This window comes from Polypterus senegalus, chromosome 3 (genome assembly GCF_016835505.1).
Source record: "Polypterus senegalus isolate Bchr_013 chromosome 3, ASM1683550v1, whole genome shotgun sequence".
Lineage (NCBI taxonomy): Eukaryota > Metazoa > Chordata > Cladistia > Polypteriformes > Polypteridae > Polypterus > Polypterus senegalus.
In genome coordinates this window covers 281,412,278-281,431,032 of record NC_053156.1, presented here as the reverse complement: position 1 = coordinate 281,431,032, position 18,755 = coordinate 281,412,278, and the positions used below count along the sequence as shown (strand labels likewise).

The following is an 18,755-nucleotide window of genomic DNA, read 5'->3' as shown; positions in this document are numbered from 1 at the left end:
GGACACGGACTCCCTGCTCACCTAAATGTTTCATATAGCAAGCATAACGTTCTGGTTAACACTTTTGACACTTTGCCTTTCCCTTCCCAGTTAGAAGCATCTTAGTGTTGTATAAATAATAGAGATATGCAGGTCAAAACTCGGTTTACCTTATCAATTTGGTAATATTTCTGTTACAAATACTCAAACCAAATTTCAGGCGTCTTCTACTTACCGTGTCGGAGGGTTGTGTGGACCCGCATCGACAGGGAAGACACACGCGTAATAGGGGGCGCGCGTACAAGTCTCGCTCTACTTCCTTCTTCCGGGTTGCCACGCCCCCTCCGAGGAGTTCTGCCTCTGCGCTGTGACAGCACGAGCTTCGGTGTGCCCGCTCGCGTAACTGGTAGGACCGTTTACTTTCGTTAACGCCTACTCTCGAATATACAGCACTCGGAAAGCCGTGGAACTCCGCCTACTCGCGTCGGCTTCACAGACGTCTACTTGTTGGTTTTTAATATGCACGGACTGAGGGCAGGAAGGACGGGGTTCGGCTGTGCTTTAAACACCGGGGACATCAGTTATCGTAATCAGACATTATCTGGGCTATTGTGCTATAAATATCTAAGCTGCTAGCTGTGGTGGGTGGGCGTGCAACAGGCTCAAGCAGAAAACATGATTGGTCTTTATTTCTTTTTTTGTAATAAATACATCTAACAGATTTAAATAGTGGAAGAGTACAAAGAGAGGAGACATATCATTTGAAATGAAACCTGGATGTCCATGTGGCCAGCTGCTCACCTTCCGAAGAGACACAGATCCGGAAAGATGATTTTCTGGCTTGCTAGAGAGTTTGCCACAATAGTGGCATGCACACCTACTGCAAGTCCATAGTCTGCCACACCTAGCTATTAGTTTGCTAAGCAAATATTTGAAAACTCACAAACAATTGGAAACAATAAAAAAGTCAAATACTACACTGAAAATCGAGATTAAGATCGGCTGGCTTGTTTTCTATACTGGGTGATGCCTATCTTAAAGCTGTAGGAAATTAAAAAGAAATCTTTATACATTTATGTAAAAAGGCAGAAAAGTGTGTAGATTTATTTCAAACACCCAGGAAGAATAAAATTCTTTATTGACTTCCCTTTCCTATTATTTCTGTTAAGTGCTCTTGTCTTCCCAAAGACCCTGTTCAGACAGGTAAACAGTTTTTCATTCCTGGCTTGCCTCCTTATGCTCTCACTGTTCAAATGCAGCCTGATGGTTAAAGCTGTGGTCTGGAACAACATCCGATGTCAAAATGTAAAAGAGGCACCAAGGAGCATCAACGAGGTTCATCTGATACAGTCTTAACTTCATTACTGGTACAGTCAGTCAAGAGTGGTGAAGAGTCCACTCCTTCACCTGGTACTGAACACAGTCACCTCCATGTGCCATAGCAGATTTTTACCATAATGAGGAGAACACATCTTAGTTTACACCTTACGGTATTACAAAATGTTTATCTATGTAAACAGGGTCATAATCTCCTATTTTCCACGGCGGAATGGTGTTATTCCACTATACCCCTATAAAAAAACTTCCACTTCCAGCCCAAAAGACATTAGAGTGCTGTGAAGTGGTCTGATTGAGAGTCCAAATGAAGAGAAGGCACCGTCTTCAGGGCCACACTTGGCATTGACTGGTGGGAGGCCTGCACCGCTGACTTCGGCTGTACTGGGCTGACCGTTTGCTGTGCTGGTGATTTTGGTGCAGGTGGCAGGTCTCTCTTGTCTGTCGCATTGGGCTCCGATACGGACACGGGCCTTAACACTTTGGCATCAGTCTCTGAAGGGGTGCTGCACTCTGAACAGTGGGGTGCCGTTTCACTTTCAGGGTGGTACTGCTTTAGCCTTATATGCCAGGCTAAGCTGCACACTGCCGACACGGTTTTAAACTGATGGATGACATTGCGGGGAATGAAATAAATGTCGTCGTCACACAGCTGGATCCTGGCATAGCGAATGCCTTCTCTTCGGAGCTGGTTTAGCTTTGCGTCATCTACCCACTGAACACACTGAAAAGGGAAAAAAAGTGCTTTTAGGACATGGAAAGTATATAAAAACAATCTTAAACATTTAGAACAGGAACACTAACAGAAGGGTCGGCATGGTGGTGCAGTGGGTAGTGCTGCTGCCTCGCAGTTAGGAGACCCGGGAGTTTGCATGTTCTCCCCATGTCTGTGTGGGTTTCCTCCCACAGTCCAAAGACATTCAGGTTAGGTGCATTGGCGATCCCAAATTGTCCCTAGTGGGTGTGCACCCTGCCCGGTGTTTGTTTCCTGCCTTGTGCCCTGTGTTGGCAGGGATTGCCTTCAGCAGACCCCCATGACCCTGCAGTTAAGATATAGCGGGTTGGATAATGGATGTGTCAATGAACATTAACAGAAACACATTCACAGAGGGAAGAGAGTTTTTATATAGTGTCTTTTGTATTGGGTATTACCACAAAGTTCGGAAAAGTATTTACAGGTATATGAGGGACATTGAAAAAGTTTTCACACTTTAATATTTTTGTTGGAAACGGTGAAGGCAGGAGTAGTAATTGGACATTAAAACACTGGGAAAATTGCATCGCAAACTAAGACAACTATGTAGAAAAGTGATGTAATTTGTTTTTGAAATTCTTTTTTTATAAATTTAATTAAAATAAAAAAACATTCCATAAGTACAAGTCAAGTTTAATAAAACTGGTTTGAAACAAATAGACCCCCACCTATGAGAAAGAGCTAGGTCAGCAGAGTAGCACTTCAATAACAGTAAAAATATGTTAATAAAGAAATGAATAGAAAAGGAGGGGAGAGAATCCATTTCCTCAAGTTAAATGCGTATTCTAAAATGTTATTGATTAGATCCTGCCAGGTTTTCAAAATGTTTTGTACAGATCCTCTAAGTGAGAATGTGATTTTTTCCAATTTCAAATAGTATAAAACACCAGTTACCCACTGGCTTAACAGAGGTGAGTTAGGATTCTTCCAGCTGAGCAAGATAAGTCTACGTGCCAATACCGTAGTAAAGGCAATCACAGTTTGTTTGTCCTTCTCCACTTTAAGCCCATCTGGAAGTATGCCAGACACAGCTGTTAGTGGGTTAGGAGGGATTGTGACCCCAAGGCTGTCTGAAAGGCATTTACATTTTTTTGTCCAGAATGATGTTAATTTGGTGCAGGCAAAAAACATGTGGCCCAAAGACGATGGAACTTGATTGCAGCGTTCGCAGGTTGAATCTTACCCTGGAAACATTTTGGACAATTTTAAATGAGAGACATGCACTCAATATGAAATTCTTAATAGAGTTAAAAAATAAATAAATAAATAAAATCAAAAAGTGCAGAAACTTTTTGAACATCACTCGCATGTTGACACAACATTTTTTATCAACTAAGCAATGCGGAGAAGTAATTAAAAAGGCAAATAAAATGTTCATTTATATTATAAAAACTTTTGGATTTAAGTCAAGGGATGTTATGCTCAAACTATATAACCACACCTGGAGTACTGTGTGCAATTCTGGTCACCACACTACAAGACAGACACAGCAGCACTTGAAGCTGTGCAGAAGAGAGAAACCAAGTGCATCTCAGAACTTAATGACAGACAAATTCAGAGAATTGAACCTGCTTAGTTTTGAGCAGAAGAAACTGTGGGGAGCTAATCCAGGTATGTAAAATCCTCAAAGGCATTGATGAAGTAGATCCTAAGCAACATTCTTTCAACTTAAGGGTGAATCACATACTTGAGGACATCAGTGGAAATTAAGAGGAAGTTCAATTAAAACTGATGCCAGGTTAGCACGTCTAACATAAAGAGATGTGAGATTCTGGAACAAACTACCAAGACATTGAGTTGAACTGGAAACCTTAACAACCTTTAAGAAGAATCTGGATGAGATGTTGGGGCAGCTTAGCTATTAGCTAAACAAATAGGCTTAATGGACTGAATGGTCTCTTCTTTGTAAAATTCCATGTTCTAACAAAGATACAGAATCTACTGAACAATAGTTACAACGTGTATAAAGTGAATTGATACTATAAACAACTCAACCAGCATGGTTCTTAACCTTGGTGTTGGACTGGTTTCACATTGTGGGTCATTGTCATTTCAATTCATTTGAAAATTAGAAACCATTCCTTGCTGTTCATGATGACCAATTTCTGCTCTTTAACAGTCTTAAAATTCCAGTTAAGAGGTTTTAGTAAACAGCTTATTAAAGCCAATGTCATATTACATGAATTCTAATCAGAAGAGATATCAAACTTGATGATTGAAGTTGCTTATCAAGCCATCCGAGTGCGTCCGAATTCTACAACTAGAAATCGCAGCGTCAAATTAGATGATATATTATCATAATGATTGTCCGGGTCAGTTTCACATTTCCAAAGCATTGTGAGCTCGCCCCCCTTTTTTTTTTAGACAGACAATGACATGTTGTCTGATGGAGTCGGTGCTTGTGTGGAGGATTTTCAAAATGGAGTGATCAGCCATAATCAAAACCTTAATGTTTCTTTTTTTCTCTCCATTCTAATTTTGTACAGCAGACAGAGTAGTCTCTCTTCTGTGCTTCAGTTACAGAACATCAGTGTTCCTCATAGTTGCATTATATGCAATGGAATTCTGAGTGAGTACTGACTGTCAGCTTTTTTTTTTTTTTTTACAATTTAAGACAAAAATCAAGCCTATTTGATTTTGTCAGGGTGAATCAAATAGTGGTTGTAACAAGTTGCTGGGTATGTCAAATTACATGACTGGTATTCACAGGAACATACAGCGACTGCCTCCAGCTCATTAAAATTACATAAATGAAGTCCTGTGGCAGAAAATCCCGGGAAAAGAAAGGTAACGTGTCATGGATTTTAATCTCTATATTATTTGTACATAATTTTGAAGATACATTTTAAGATTTCTAAATCTGAATTATTACTGTTTAATTAGCCACATATGGTAAATGACAATTAACAGTGAAGTAGACACAAAAGGGTAGGTAACTGTAACATGCATATGCATGTTAAAGTAACAGTTAAAGTATTAAAAAAAATAAAGTGAGGGGGAATAATCCATTCTGGTGCACAGACAGATTTTTGTTTATTAAGTCACTTTTAGAAAATTTTCATAATATTACCAAAGAAAACTATGAAAGCCTATGAAATGCTTATAAACACTAATCACAGCCTAATAAGGGCCTTATTTGAAGTTTTCTTTCCTATATCGAATCCAGGTTATGTTCCAAAATAATGTCACTTCTGGGCACTCTGACAGATTTGTCACCAATGTAGGCTCCTAGGCTGGCCCCATAATAGTTATACTGAAAAACGGTAGAAGAGTTGTTCAGTATAACAAAGTAAATGCATACTCTTGAATTTATATTGCTGAAACACAAAGATTTTTTGTCTTCACTTTGGCTTGGTAACACAACTGTAGTCAACAGAAATGCAATCCAGAGTATGGATACATGGCACTAACATCAAGTTTTTATATTACAGGGGTCCGACAACCCTGGACACAATCTGTTCCCTTTATGATCTAGCAGATAATACAGAATCAGAGTACAAACAGCCAGTTTTCAAAGGCAGTTTTTACTTTGATATATTTTCAAAGCATCATGTCAAATATGATACTTAGGGATTCTTAGTTTACCTGTGCACCAGTCTATTGTACTGCTTTTTTAATTCCGTGTTGATGAACATATTGCATCACAATAATTTCCCAGTTTATTTTATTAACTTTCCATTCATTTTTATTGGTTATTGTGCCAACTTAAGAATGACATTTTAATATTTATATGGTCGATAATCACTGAAATACAGCATACAAAGCTGGTGCAGCAGTTATTACTGTTTCTCCACAGCTTGAATCCAGGGTGGAGGTTACAGGTTCTTTCCCTGAATATTCAACTTTTCTTCAGGCACTTTCACATTTCAAAAACTAGTTGTTTAAGTTGACTGGAAACACCGGGTGCATACGTGAAAATCTGGGTGAGAGAGAGAGTGGGCCTGGGCCTGAGCAATATCCAGGCTGGATGCAATGTTACACCCAATTCTACTGGGACAGACTTCAACCATCTGTGACCCTTAATTAGAATAAGCAATTTTTGGAAAAAATGCTCAAAAATTCAACAATTTTGTAATGCAAGAGAATAAGAGTAGACATAAACATGACCTGGCTTCTATAGTACACAATTGATTAGAAAGAAAATCAAAAACCACAGTAGGGTTCCTAGGACAGAAATTAAAAACTCACACTAAACTAATGTGGACTTTAAATTGTATTCAGACAGAGTGCTTAAAAATTACCTGAGAAACAGGTGGCTCATACAAATCAAGCTGTAGCCTCTGCACCACATCAGTGAAATCTTCTGCATGAAAACAAACCACGTCTTTGGTTATTCGAGGTCGATCACTCCTGGAACAAAAAAAATATCAAAAATGATGCTTAAAAATTCTCACTGCGCTATAAGGAAATATCTGTGCTTCCCAGTCTTCAAACAGTCAAGACATACCATTCTCCAAACTGAACAGCCTTTAGGACACCAACTGCTGCTGTACTTTGCCAGTCAAAACCCTGACCCACATGGTCTGCATGAGCTCGAGTACGGTCCTCAAACAAGACTTCACGGGGCTCGCTGGTACGGGGCAAGTAATGTAGATTCTTAATTTCGTTCATTGACCTGTTTAGCCAAAAAAATAAAAATCCTTTTAATGACATACTCAAAATATTCAACTATCATTCCCTTATTAAGAATGCTCGTATGTAAACCTCAGATTTTACCTTCGTCTTTTAAATGGAGATTTGGGCATGTCTGCGGTGGGAATCATTTGTTCCCCGGGTCTCACCCACATAATTGGACCATCATCACTTTGAGACCGACATTTTAGTTTCAAGCTTGACAAACCACCCCATGGCAGAGTCATCTGAAACATAAAACACAAGACCATCTACAGTTGGGGCTAAAATCCAACAATTTGCTTTATTGCCTGTGATTTGAATGTTCAGTCTACAGGTTAATTGTATGTCTCTGCAAAAAAGACTGTAAAGTTAAAAAACAAACTACAGATAGTGTTTTACCTTCAGAAATGGAGATTCCTCTAGCATATCCAGAAACTCAGGAAAATAGTCACCAACCTCCTCATCCACTGCCCCAACTAAACTGATCTGGCGCATGGGCCCCGCCCTGTATGTGCCAGAACAGTATGTCCGATTAACCTGAGAAGAAGAGACAAGGATCAGCTTAAGACTCAGATCTATCAGTTTTCCTTCACTCTTACATATACCCCTATAAAACTGCATTACGCTGATCTCACAATATGTTAATCCCTGCTATGCCATAGATGGGTCCTTAAGATGCATAATTTGCTTTTAAAACAAAAGTTACTTGCTAATCATTCCCTTTTCCAACACTGAAAGCTTTCTTAAGTCATATGCATATCAGCAATTTCCCCTTTTTTAAGGAGATTTCTAGAGGATACTAGTCCTCACAATTTCGCTCTGTAGAGTCTTGCTCTGGATCACACTCCATTTACACCTGATTGTGTATTTTGTCATAAACTTTCGAGAAGCTAGAAAGCTTTGTTTTATTGCACTAAATTTATTTTAAGGATAAAAACAACACTTGTATTGTAATATGGTTTCTAAACTATAATATACTACTCATGGTTCTAATGGGTCCCAGTGATATTTAGCCATGGCAGCAAGAATATGAACAAATGAGAGTGTGGTTTCACTTTTACCTTTATTTAAAGCTTATGAATCAAATTTACCTAAACAAAGAATCTAAAAGGGCAGAAATTAAATTGTATTAACCTTAAACGTCCTCCCTTTTACTCTTCTTTGGATTTTAGGACATAAGAACACATAACATTTGACAAACAAGAGGAAACCATTAGCTGAAAAACCAAGTTGTCCCAATTTCTCATTTGGATACTTTTTAAAGTAACTAGGCATACAAACTGTCTGTCTTGTTCAAACTGTTGTTTACAGTCACAATAACATTTCTTTGTTTTGGTGTCATGTATGAAAGACAAGAGGTACCACAAATGTGGAACTTTGTAATAAGAGTGAGGCCTTTTCACTAAATTCGTTAAGTGAACCATTAACGGGCCAATATACTTTCTTTTACTTTGCCAATAATGGATGGCGTGAATTCTGCTTTTGTACTTCCACTAAGGTAAATCTGTGGACTTTCTTATGTCATTATGCTATCAGTTTCAGGTAACCTGTTGGTTTTTTTTTTTTATATTTAACATTAGTACACTCCTTTTCAACAGAGGTCAACATGTTGCAATATAGAATAAACAAGGTAACCTAGATGTAATCTTACAAAATAACAATATTTAAATTTGGATTTTCCCAGCGACCATTGACTTTTGCATTGTTTTCAGAAGTTTTTCCATGTTTGTTCCATGTGAATTATTAAGTTCCTGACATGAAATACGCAAACATGCAGCATTTAAACTTATGGTTCATAATGTTAGTCAGAAAAAAAAATAATTTAATAACACTGCAGTTACATTCAATTGTATAAACAGACTAGGAACTGGTGTTGTTATATAGTTGTGTTCCATTGAGAAGGACTCTCAACACATTAACTCTGAGACAAGCATTTGCCCTTTCAAAAGCCAATTCCTGTTACAGTACAAACACCAAAGTTGTTCCAGTTAAAAAGACACAGCATCAGTCTTAAGGAAGCACACACACATACACTTTACATAATCCTCAGATTTTGAAATGCTGTCTACAAACTATGTGCTGCAACAGTGTATAATAAATGTGGTCTTTACTCTCAGTTGACCTTTTGGATCTATTATCTTTACTACATTTCATCAGTGGGAAAACGGTTAAAACTCGGGCAACAATGTTTATGTTTAGAATATGAATACAGAGGAAGGCAACAGACGCTCTTCTTTTGTGATTCTCCCATTGTTTAGGTTAAATGGAATAGAGTTTGCTGAATGATGACTCCTTCCGGAAAAAAAAAACAATGCATTAAATGTGTAAAGGGCTAATTGGTACACTTTGAGCATCAACATTAAGGAGAGATTTATAAAACTAATGTGACTTCTCCATGTGCTTTCCTAACTTTATTGGGAAGAATATACTGTTCATGAAAAGCAGACTACAGTTGTAGCCTTCAGCTATTTCTTCTTAATCATAAGACATTATTACATTTGGCTGACAATTTAATTAATTTGTAGACTTTCCACAATTAAAATATTCTTTGCTGCATATGTGCCCTGCAACAGCAATATTTGTACAGTACAAGCTACTCAATATCCGATAGTGTGTGCAAGCCAAAAGCAATAGCTGCAAAGAACAAACAGTGCTTGTTTCTTACAGAGACTATAACTGAAGAATGCATCAATATTATTATAAATCTATTTCATTTATCTCTGGTATTTGACTCGAGTTCTCTTACCTCTTATGAAAAAAATCAGATAGCAGGAAAATGTCACCACTTCAAATGTCACCAAAAGTGTGCACATATACACATGTATGTCAAATATTTACTGTAATATATATATATTTTCCTCCCACCATTTTAGCAAAAAGGTTACAGAAATGCAGGCAGATTAAACAGAGTTCTGCTTTTTGATACAATTCTTAAAGAACAGCTTATGTCAAAAGTGGCCATACCTGAGAGTGAAAGTTTGCAATGGTTGTAGTCTCGATGTCTTTCTTGCCAAGAAGTTCCATTTTGACTGGTGTGCTTGGGAAGTTGAAAGCGAAATAATCAAGAAAATCGGGCAGGTAGGCTGCTGCACCGTGAACAACTGCCAGAGCATAACGAGCAGACTTCTTCTCATTTTCACAAAATGTCAGCCTCAAGAACTCATCTGCAAACCTCTCCATTTCTTGAGGGGATAAAAATGAAAGCTCATCCATATAGGCGTGAAGCACACAAGCTCCACCATTGGGCTGCTGTTCCTCGTGAATGAAATGTCCATATCTGGTGCCTGTCCGTAAGCAATTGCTGCGAATGCAGTGATCATGATGCGAGAGGTATGGCATTTGTACCCCGTTGGGTGTTCTATACTCATCTGTGCCCAGCCTCGTCTGGCAAAGCTCCTCATCCTTCAGATATTTGAGAGCAAGGTCATCTGCTAGACCCACAGGAAGCTGGTCAGAGGTTAAGCATGTCAAGCCAGCACACATGGTTTGCACCTCTTTATTGTACATCTTAAGTCGCATGCCTCTCTGATCCTCTCTGTGCCTTTTCTTCTTTTTCTTTTTCATCTTCTTAGCCAGATACTCGCTTGTTTGTGTTTTGCCATTCTCGTCAGGTAGCTCTGTACAGACAGCAAAAGACTTATGAGCATACTAGAGGTACAAATCATGACACAATGCTTTTCTGCTTAAATAAAAAAAATAATAAAAGCAATCATTAAAGGTCCTGAATGTCTTTGAGGAATAACAGCCTAGTATTAAACACTGTGAGCAGCATGTAAATGCGGTCACGCTAATTTAATCTACTGCTCAGCTAACTCTGTAAGGGACAGACACATCAAGGTCAAAACACAGTAAAACAAAAGGTAGAGCAGCTACATTCCCAGTAACAACTACCAAGGCCTAAAGCCTTAAAATGTAGGATGTGCCATTGTCACAGATATTCTAACAAAAACTTACTGGACCTTTGTCAAAAATTTCTTAAAGTATATTATGTAATATATTCAATTAACATGAGATTATATATTAACATGAAAATTCATGTCTGCAAAGCTTAGTACCTCCAATGGCAAAGGCTGTGATATCTCTTATTTATTTTCAACAATGTCATAGTTTTACACTATGAAATACCAGTTAAGATAAACATGGAGACAAAAAAAATACAAACCAGCAAGGATATGGAAGACACCAAACCTGTACCAATATATGACTAGCAATGGGATCTCACACCATTTAATTAACTCAGGTGGGCTCAAAAGCACAGGTTTATATCCAATTTTCAGTAATAATGTATTTTAGTTAGCTATTGCTTACAAAGGTGCAACATGATGCATGCTGTGTGAACATAAAAAGGAATTTTACTGTACTCTGTACACATCACCTACAACTATATTAGTACAAGCATTGAAATGTTCAGTTGATCAAATTCTAACTAATAGCAAGAACACCCTCTTTAATTGATACATATTTATGTGATTCTTTGACAATTTTCAGTATCTGTAAATACATTTCTGTGAATGTGTCCTACACACAGTGATGACTTAATTTACCTCAATATTAAAGCACCAGTGTTGCTTTTAATCCACCATGTGGAACTGCTGCTGAATGGAAACTGGTGGAGGTTTACAGGCCTAATTAATATGCTGCACGGGTATGAAGTTTCCAGCTTGTGACATTATGGCATGCATCATAAACAGCTCAAGTCATATAACCATGGTTAAAGACAGGTGTATGCCTATTCCGCTTTGTTCTCATCGCTGCTTTGGGGGTGGACAAGGTCCCAGTCTAAAATTCTGAACAGAAAATGCTAGGAGTCACGCCGAACTTTTTTTGCCAGGTTACTTTAATATCCAGTGTCCCCCCTTTCTGTATTACCCAATTTTTCCAATGATTTACACTTGCAGACTTCATTTAGATAATCTTGGATATTCAGGTGCAGTCACAAGGTCGCATAGTCTGACATTCCCAGTGACTGAGTCCAAGTCCGCAGCTTACTCCAACTTAATCAAACAGGTTTGATTTTGTGTTAAATCACTGGGGCTGCCTTTGTGTATACAAGAGTTGAGAACCAATGAGCAACTCACCTGCAAGTACAATGCCTATAATGCAGATAAGGGTCATGAAGAACACAGGTGTTTTGGACCTTGAAAAGAGAACAGATGTTTGTCTGTTTGTTGTCTCATGTTTTACATACTGATAGAACAGGAAAAATCTCTCTATTATAATAAAAAAAAAATCTGTCACGAGACGTGACTTTTTAGCATGGGACGAAACGTGACTTTTTCAGAGAGATACTTTCACATCCCGTGAGACAAGACTTTGTGCCAAGAGATTTAACCACGCCTGGGGCCGGAAATAAAAGACAAAAAGTAGATGACAAAGTGGAACATTGTAAAGAATTCAAAAACGTTGACGCGATAAACATGCAGAGCAGGTTAGACATAAGTACTAAAATTTGAAAGTCTCAAAAAATGATAGTAAAGATCGCATTAGCGCAAACAAACAGAAATTATTACTTGGTAGAGCAAAAAGAGATCGGATATATTGTTCGGATTTAAACTTTAAGTCTGAGACTTGTAGATTGTCTCATTTGTGTTGCCATCAGGGAAAAGTAGTGTTTCTTCCCAATGAAGAGGCGTATCCACGAGAATGAAGTTTTGTTGTTCGGTTAAAGGGAAATCCACGTATGCAAGTGGCAGAGACGCGAAGTGGCTGGCGCATAGCACAGGACAGGAGGGTTGGCGAGCAAAGCGAGCAGGGTGCGAAGCCCCCTAGTTATTACTTAAAAAAAAAAAGGTAGAGACCATAAAGCTTTCATACAATACCAGCGGTCAGGAAGCACATTATTAGCTGTCAGAAAAAGTGTCAAGCTAGTCAGACTTTTTAAATGTGTAACTGTGCTGGAAAGTCGTCACGGAATCAAGTAATTTGCCATCCCCTGCGATTCGTAGTCATGTAATCAGACATCCTAAAGCAACAAGAACAGCAACTGCAGTTGTCAAAACTGGCATCCCTTTCAACTAGAAGTCATGTAATGTGATGCAAGTTGCTGTGGCTGTCATCATAAGTCCAGTCCATGGGCAAGAGCAGTGAAAATGGATGATAACATAAGATGCAACAACACATTCTCCCAAGGCACTTGGAAAAAAAAATAAATAAAAGAGACTCTGTATTCTCAAGTAATTAAATACACAATTCTATTTTGCGCATTAAGCTGTCACATTTTAACATGACATTTATGGATAACGCCACAATAACATCATGTTAGCAATTTAAATTAGACAGGCAAGGCTCTATTAGTGTTTTGCAAGCACAATATCCTGTATCTCCATTGAATTTTTTTTTTTTTTATGTACGCTATTTTCAGAGACTATCCTTCTCATCTGTATGGAATTTGTACGTGATGTGTCTAAATGTGTTTTCATTGGGTACTCCAGATTCCTCTCAAATCCTAAAGGTTAGTATCAATGGCAACTCTAAACTAGTCCTGTATAGGTGACTGTGGGTATGTAGGCAATTACGCTCTGCAGAAGATTAGTATTCAGGCCAGGGCTGATTCGGTTTTGTTCTAAATTCTGCCACGTAACCCTTAATTGGAGCCATCGGATATAGGCATGCATGAATAAGAGTATCTTACCTGCAGAAGGCATACTGTAATAATGCATATCTTTACAGATCTCTAAATGTATGAATTGCAATGGAACCTTGAAGCAAGTGAAATCTGCTGGTTAAAAATATCAAAGAAATGACGAAATTGATTCTTTAGGGACAGGACTATTGATTTCTTGAGGTGGAGAATTAGGGCTTTATGGATCAGCCATTATACTTTCCAAATAGCAACAAAATGTCTAAGTATTACATTATACCCAAGATTTTACATTAAATAGAACCCTAAAAAAATTCTAAGTATCTGATGCATGAACTTGTTTTACTGCCGTAACAACAAAAAAAAAAGACATGTTCTGTTGAAGTTATAGATCTTTAGCTCAGTCACTTTATCTAAAGCATGTCCAACACAGTGGGGCTTTCTGCATGGCAACGTAGGTGTATCCCCCAGTAGGACTTGCTATGGGCAGACCGGATCTCAGTCTAATGTGATCATGATGGTCTGGCCTCAGGATAGGAGAAGTGATGATAACCATGAATCTGAACTTCTTTAAAGTGATTTCAGAAATGAGGTTACCTTTGCCTAGGACCCAAATTTTAAGACAAATAAGTATGAGTTTTTTAAGTTTGAATTTTCATTCAGTAGGCTTACTCAATATTGGTAAAAATTTGATACATCATTAATCTTACAGTCTGATACAATTCTCCAAAAATATATCTCTTATAAAATATGAATGGATCAATGACACTGCAGTTTTACTTCTCAGTAAACAGAGATCCTGCCCACCAATCAATTATTTTATACATTGCTTTGCACTTTAGTCAAAATAATTAAGAATAACCAAAGAAATGCTCTTACTATTATTTGCAAAACATAAAAGAATGGCCGATAGATGCACTGCAACAGTCACTTCCTGTTACTGCATTATTATAAAAAGCTCTAACATCCTCTTGGTGTTTATGATATTTACCGAGTTTACTGATCATATCCATTACACTTTTCAGAAACTTTTTTTTTTTCTCAAATAAAAGTTTTGTTTGGTTAAAGTTTATTTTTCTTTAACCAAAAATGTGAATCATATATTTTATAATTTTTACTTTCAAATAATAAACAACATGGTATCATAAAGCTGCACATGTACATCTAAATCATAACTACAGTAAACGTAACAATCAAAACCTGCTTAAAAACAACAGAAACAAATTTTCTATAGCAAAAGGACACAAACTATAAACTTGCAGAAACTTGTATAATAGTTTAAATATACGATATGTAATTCTGTTAAAATTCCTTAGAAGACCTATTTATTACATTGAAGATGATTAGCAGAAATGATAAAGGCGACAAAAATTATTCAGTAAGTAATCTAGAATTAAACATTCAAAGGAAAGAGTAGAAAATAAATTGCACGGCTCTCAACCACACTTGGCTTAAAGCAACTTTCTAATTTTACTTATTATTAACTATATTAAAAATACTTATTGTAATTATAAAGTAGAACGGTAACCTAAAGCATAGTCTGACAAACAGTAGACTTAATGCAATTTTCTTTAAAGTTAAAGCTGCATATATAATTGATTATGGTTTGGGAAAAGATTTGCAAAACCTTTCCTAAATTACAGTGGGATAACTGAACTAATATTCCTCTTGTTGAAAGTAAGGAGATTTTCATACTGTATGGGTGAACATAAGTGCGGTGGTTACTAACTCACAGCCACAGCAGACTGAATGTGACCTTCGCCTCAGGCAGTGTCTGTATGGAGTCTGCACGTTCTCTCTGTGCATGTGGGAGATTTTCCTCCTATATTCCAAGTGCACACAGGTTAAAATGACTAGCAACTGGAAAATCAGCCAGGTGTGGGTGCGAGTCTGATTGTGTGCTCTGTGATGGATATTAAGTATAATACCAGGTCACATATATCACTTAGAGATATTCTCTGACGATTCTGCACTAATTGGGTGTATTGATAGGTGGGGATGAGACAGAGTAGAGGAGTCAGGTGGTGAACTTTGTTTCTTGGTGCAGAAAAATGTCTGCAGCCTAACTTCAGAAAAACGGTGGACTTTTGCTGCACTTAACCTCTCTGTCCAGTCACTCTTCAGGGAGTGAATGTGAAGTACTTGGGGACCCAAATCAATGACAAGCTGGACTAGTCTCTTAACACAAAGGAACTAAATAAGAATGAGCAAAGCAGACGTTTTTTTTTCTTAAACGACTGTGCTACTTTAATGTGGGTAGTGACATCCTTGATATGTTTTACAACTCTGTGATGGCCACTGCAGTTTTCTACACTGTGGTGTGCTGGGCTGGTATCATCACATCAATAGAACGCCACTGAATCAACAAGCCGATTAAAAAAAGAGGACTTAGTTACGGGACACACTCTAAACTCCCTGGAGGTCGTAGCAAAGGAGAAAATGTAGACAAAACGGAGTGCCATTATAAACAATGCTGTGCATCCTCTCTCTGAACCACTAGCTTTAAGTACTTTCAGCCAATGAATTATTCAGCAAACACTACTGGGGCTCGTTCATACCAACAATACGCCATTTTAACGGCACACTGTTACTGTTCCTTTTACCTTTAGCCAAGTCAGACTTTTTTCCTTTTAGTTATTCTAGTGTTTATTTGTGGGAGTGGTTGTTGTTTGTTATAATATAAATATAATAACTTTTACTTATTTATTGAGCTTCTGTAAAAGGCAAAATTTCTATCTGAGGACAAATAAAGTACAATCCATCTATCTACAGCGGACTCTGGCTTTGTATCCAATGCTCCTGGCCTAAGCCTTGTGTGAAAGAGGATGGATGAACGAATGTGGCAGTAAAACTGGTCAGACAGTTAGTCGTATACTCAAGAGTATTCCTTGATTCGACTAATGAAGACATCCATATTATTATTGTTACTTATTATTTGGCTAACATCTTTATCATTTTTGAGTGATAAAATTGGCAACATTTCATTTTCACTTTTCAAAGTAGGTGAAATGACTTGCTCATGGTCACACAAGTGTCACCACCTATGAAAGGATTAGTTAGTTGTGTCAATGATTTGTTTCATCAAAATAAATATGTTTAAATAATTAAAACACTGTAGATTAGTTCTGCTCTACAAAGTCACATTTTATGAATAAAAGTTATTAGAATGGCTTCTCACTCTTCAGCATTAACCATCCAAAAAAAATTTTTTTTGACCATGGTGGGTACAGTTAATTAATGAATAGCTATCAGACATCTCAACAGGAACAACAACAATGTATTTAAACTGTGATACTGAAAGGTGGAAACTTCAACTTTGTCGTGCATATTCAGTACAATGAAAAATCTTAATTTTGCGAGTCCTCCAGCAATAAAAAAAGAATACACAACGACACACACAAACACACAACAATAAACAAAAACACTCAGGTGAGAAAGAAATGCAAAAACAAACGGAAGAGTGAACGTGCAAATAAATGATTCAATGCTTGATATTATATATTTCCATTGCAATGGTTATCTGCTCACACATTATTATCATCTACGCATTTCCTGTCAAATGACACATAAATTCCATCTATCAGCTCGCTTTATCCTGAGCATTTAGTGGGGCTGACAGAACCTATCCCAGAAAGCATTGGGCACAAGGCAGAAACAATACCAGAGGATATACACATAGACACACACACACTAGGGCCAATATAACAATCACCAATCCATCTAAACTGCGGGAGGAAACTTATGGGTGCACAGGGAGAACATGCAAACCATGTGTGGAGGCGTCAACCTAATTAACAATTACTGAATAAGTGATCTTGTATTTGAGTTTTTTTTCCTTCCATTTTAATACATTTCTTTTTTGCTTTTGAAAAGCGATGTGTGCACTATAAAGGATACTATAAAAAAATCGTATATATTAGTAAATAAATTCCTTTAAAATGCACGTGACTAATGGAGTGGCACGGCGTAATACATTGAAATTGTATTTCAGACTATTCTGAGGAAACTGGATTAAAACTCCATAAACAGCACCAAAAGAACTGATGAAATGAGAGAGATCGGCGAAGGAAGTAAACGCGTGTATATCACAAAGTTGTAGTAGCGCCGTCACATGTCCAGAATACAATGAAATTTTCACTTGCATGTCCGACCAACATACAAGCCCTTGAGAAAAACAAAATGGTTTGTCTTGTATAAATGCAGGCCGCCCAAAAAAAACTAGCTTTGGAAGCATAAACGCTTTCCATCCTCTTTTTGCTTACATTTACTATCGGCCCATGGTTCAGCCAAAACACACTTATTGGTACAATATGGTAGACGGCACTGACATGCACAAGAAGTTATCTTGTACCCAAACTAACAAATCAAAATACACAAGCAGCATTCCACTTTGCACATCGGTGTATACGACTGGGTCACGCCCCCGTGTAGCCTAATTCATAACCCATTTTTCCAACACAGGTTTGCATCGGTGTACAGTTGTTGCCAAGGCCCATAGTCAAATTCATTAAAAACCTTTGCACTAAAACACCTTTACCTATGACTCCTCGGCTACCTCCACGTACCTTACAACTCTCTAGTGCAGTACCCCTTTAACAGACCACTCCCCATCTATAAATCCCACCCGTTAATATACAGCTGTCTCTTTCTGTTCTCCGCCCTGTAGCTCAGACTTCCCTTTTTTATATCTCCCCTCGCCATTCCGTTACCAATCGTCTCCCGGTTCGGTCCGCAGCTCACCTTTAATAACAACATCTCCATCGGTGTTTTCCTTCTTTGGTCGACGTTTCCGTTCTTTATCCCGACTATGTTCGCGCTTCTCTTTGTCGTCATGCCCCTTTACTTTCGGAAGCTTCAGTGGAGAAAAGGTAAAGAGACCAGGTGCAATGAGCGGAATAACGGCGGCCGGAGCTCCCGTAGTGGCCGTGCGAAGTGATTCCTTGTCTGCGCAGTGGTGGTGCGCTGCACCGTAACCATCACGGTGCTGTTCGTGATGGTGCACTTTGATTCTCTTTTCTTTTTTAACGATGGACGGTGAGCACTCTCGCTTCTTTTTTCTCTTCTTCTCCCGGTTCAGCTTCTCAGAATTGTCCTTCTGTTTTTCTTCCACTTTGAGGACTCTAACCAACCCGACCTGTGCCGCCATTTTGGAAATTGATTTAAATGGCTCCACATGCTGATCGCGCAAGCGCTCCCCTACAGGTGCAGCTGGGACCTGTAGTTCATGGATTCGACTGTATTTACTACGCACGCGTTTTAACGCACACTGGATGGGAGTTGTAGTTCTAGCGGTGTCAAGGGTAAACATGGGAGTTGCAGTTACGCGAGGGTGAAGCGTGCGTGAAAGCACGCAGTTTTCTTTGGCTCCTGACGTCATGGGTTTACATTTTATTTGCTATGCGAGGCCTCTAGTGCGCTGATAGTGAAAGGAATGACATGGATCTGTACCATGGAAAGAAACTTAAAAGAAAGAAATCAAATAAGGACAGACAT

General features: G+C 38.2%; 2 protein-coding genes across 3 annotated transcripts in view; both read right to left on the bottom strand.

Annotated features, from left to right (window-relative positions):
- The window catches only part of LOC120526238 (protein PHTF1-like), a 96,287-nt gene extending 95,957 nt beyond the window's left edge, over positions 1-330 (bottom strand). The window contains exon 1 of one of the 2 annotated variants that reach the window (XM_039749302.1): positions 215-330. The gene's annotated coding sequence lies outside the window, so the exon portion shown is untranslated. The remainder of the gene's footprint in view (positions 1-214) is intronic. The other variant, XM_039749301.1, reaches the window with a different exon arrangement.
- A 311-nt stretch (positions 331-641) lies between these two features.
- LOC120526237 (lysine-specific demethylase 9) lies at positions 642-18,435 on the bottom strand. The gene is made up of 7 exons (XM_039749300.1): positions 18,003-18,435; positions 9,647-10,299; positions 7,082-7,219; positions 6,785-6,927; positions 6,516-6,683; positions 6,310-6,418; positions 642-2,038 (listed from the first exon to the last, which is right to left on the bottom strand). Exons 1-7 carry the CDS (start codon positions 18,406-18,408, stop codon positions 1,586-1,588), a joined length of 2,070 nt encoding a protein of 689 aa, XP_039605234.1. The 5' UTR covers positions 18,409-18,435; the 3' UTR covers positions 642-1,585.
- Between the last annotated feature and the right edge of the window lie 320 nt (positions 18,436-18,755).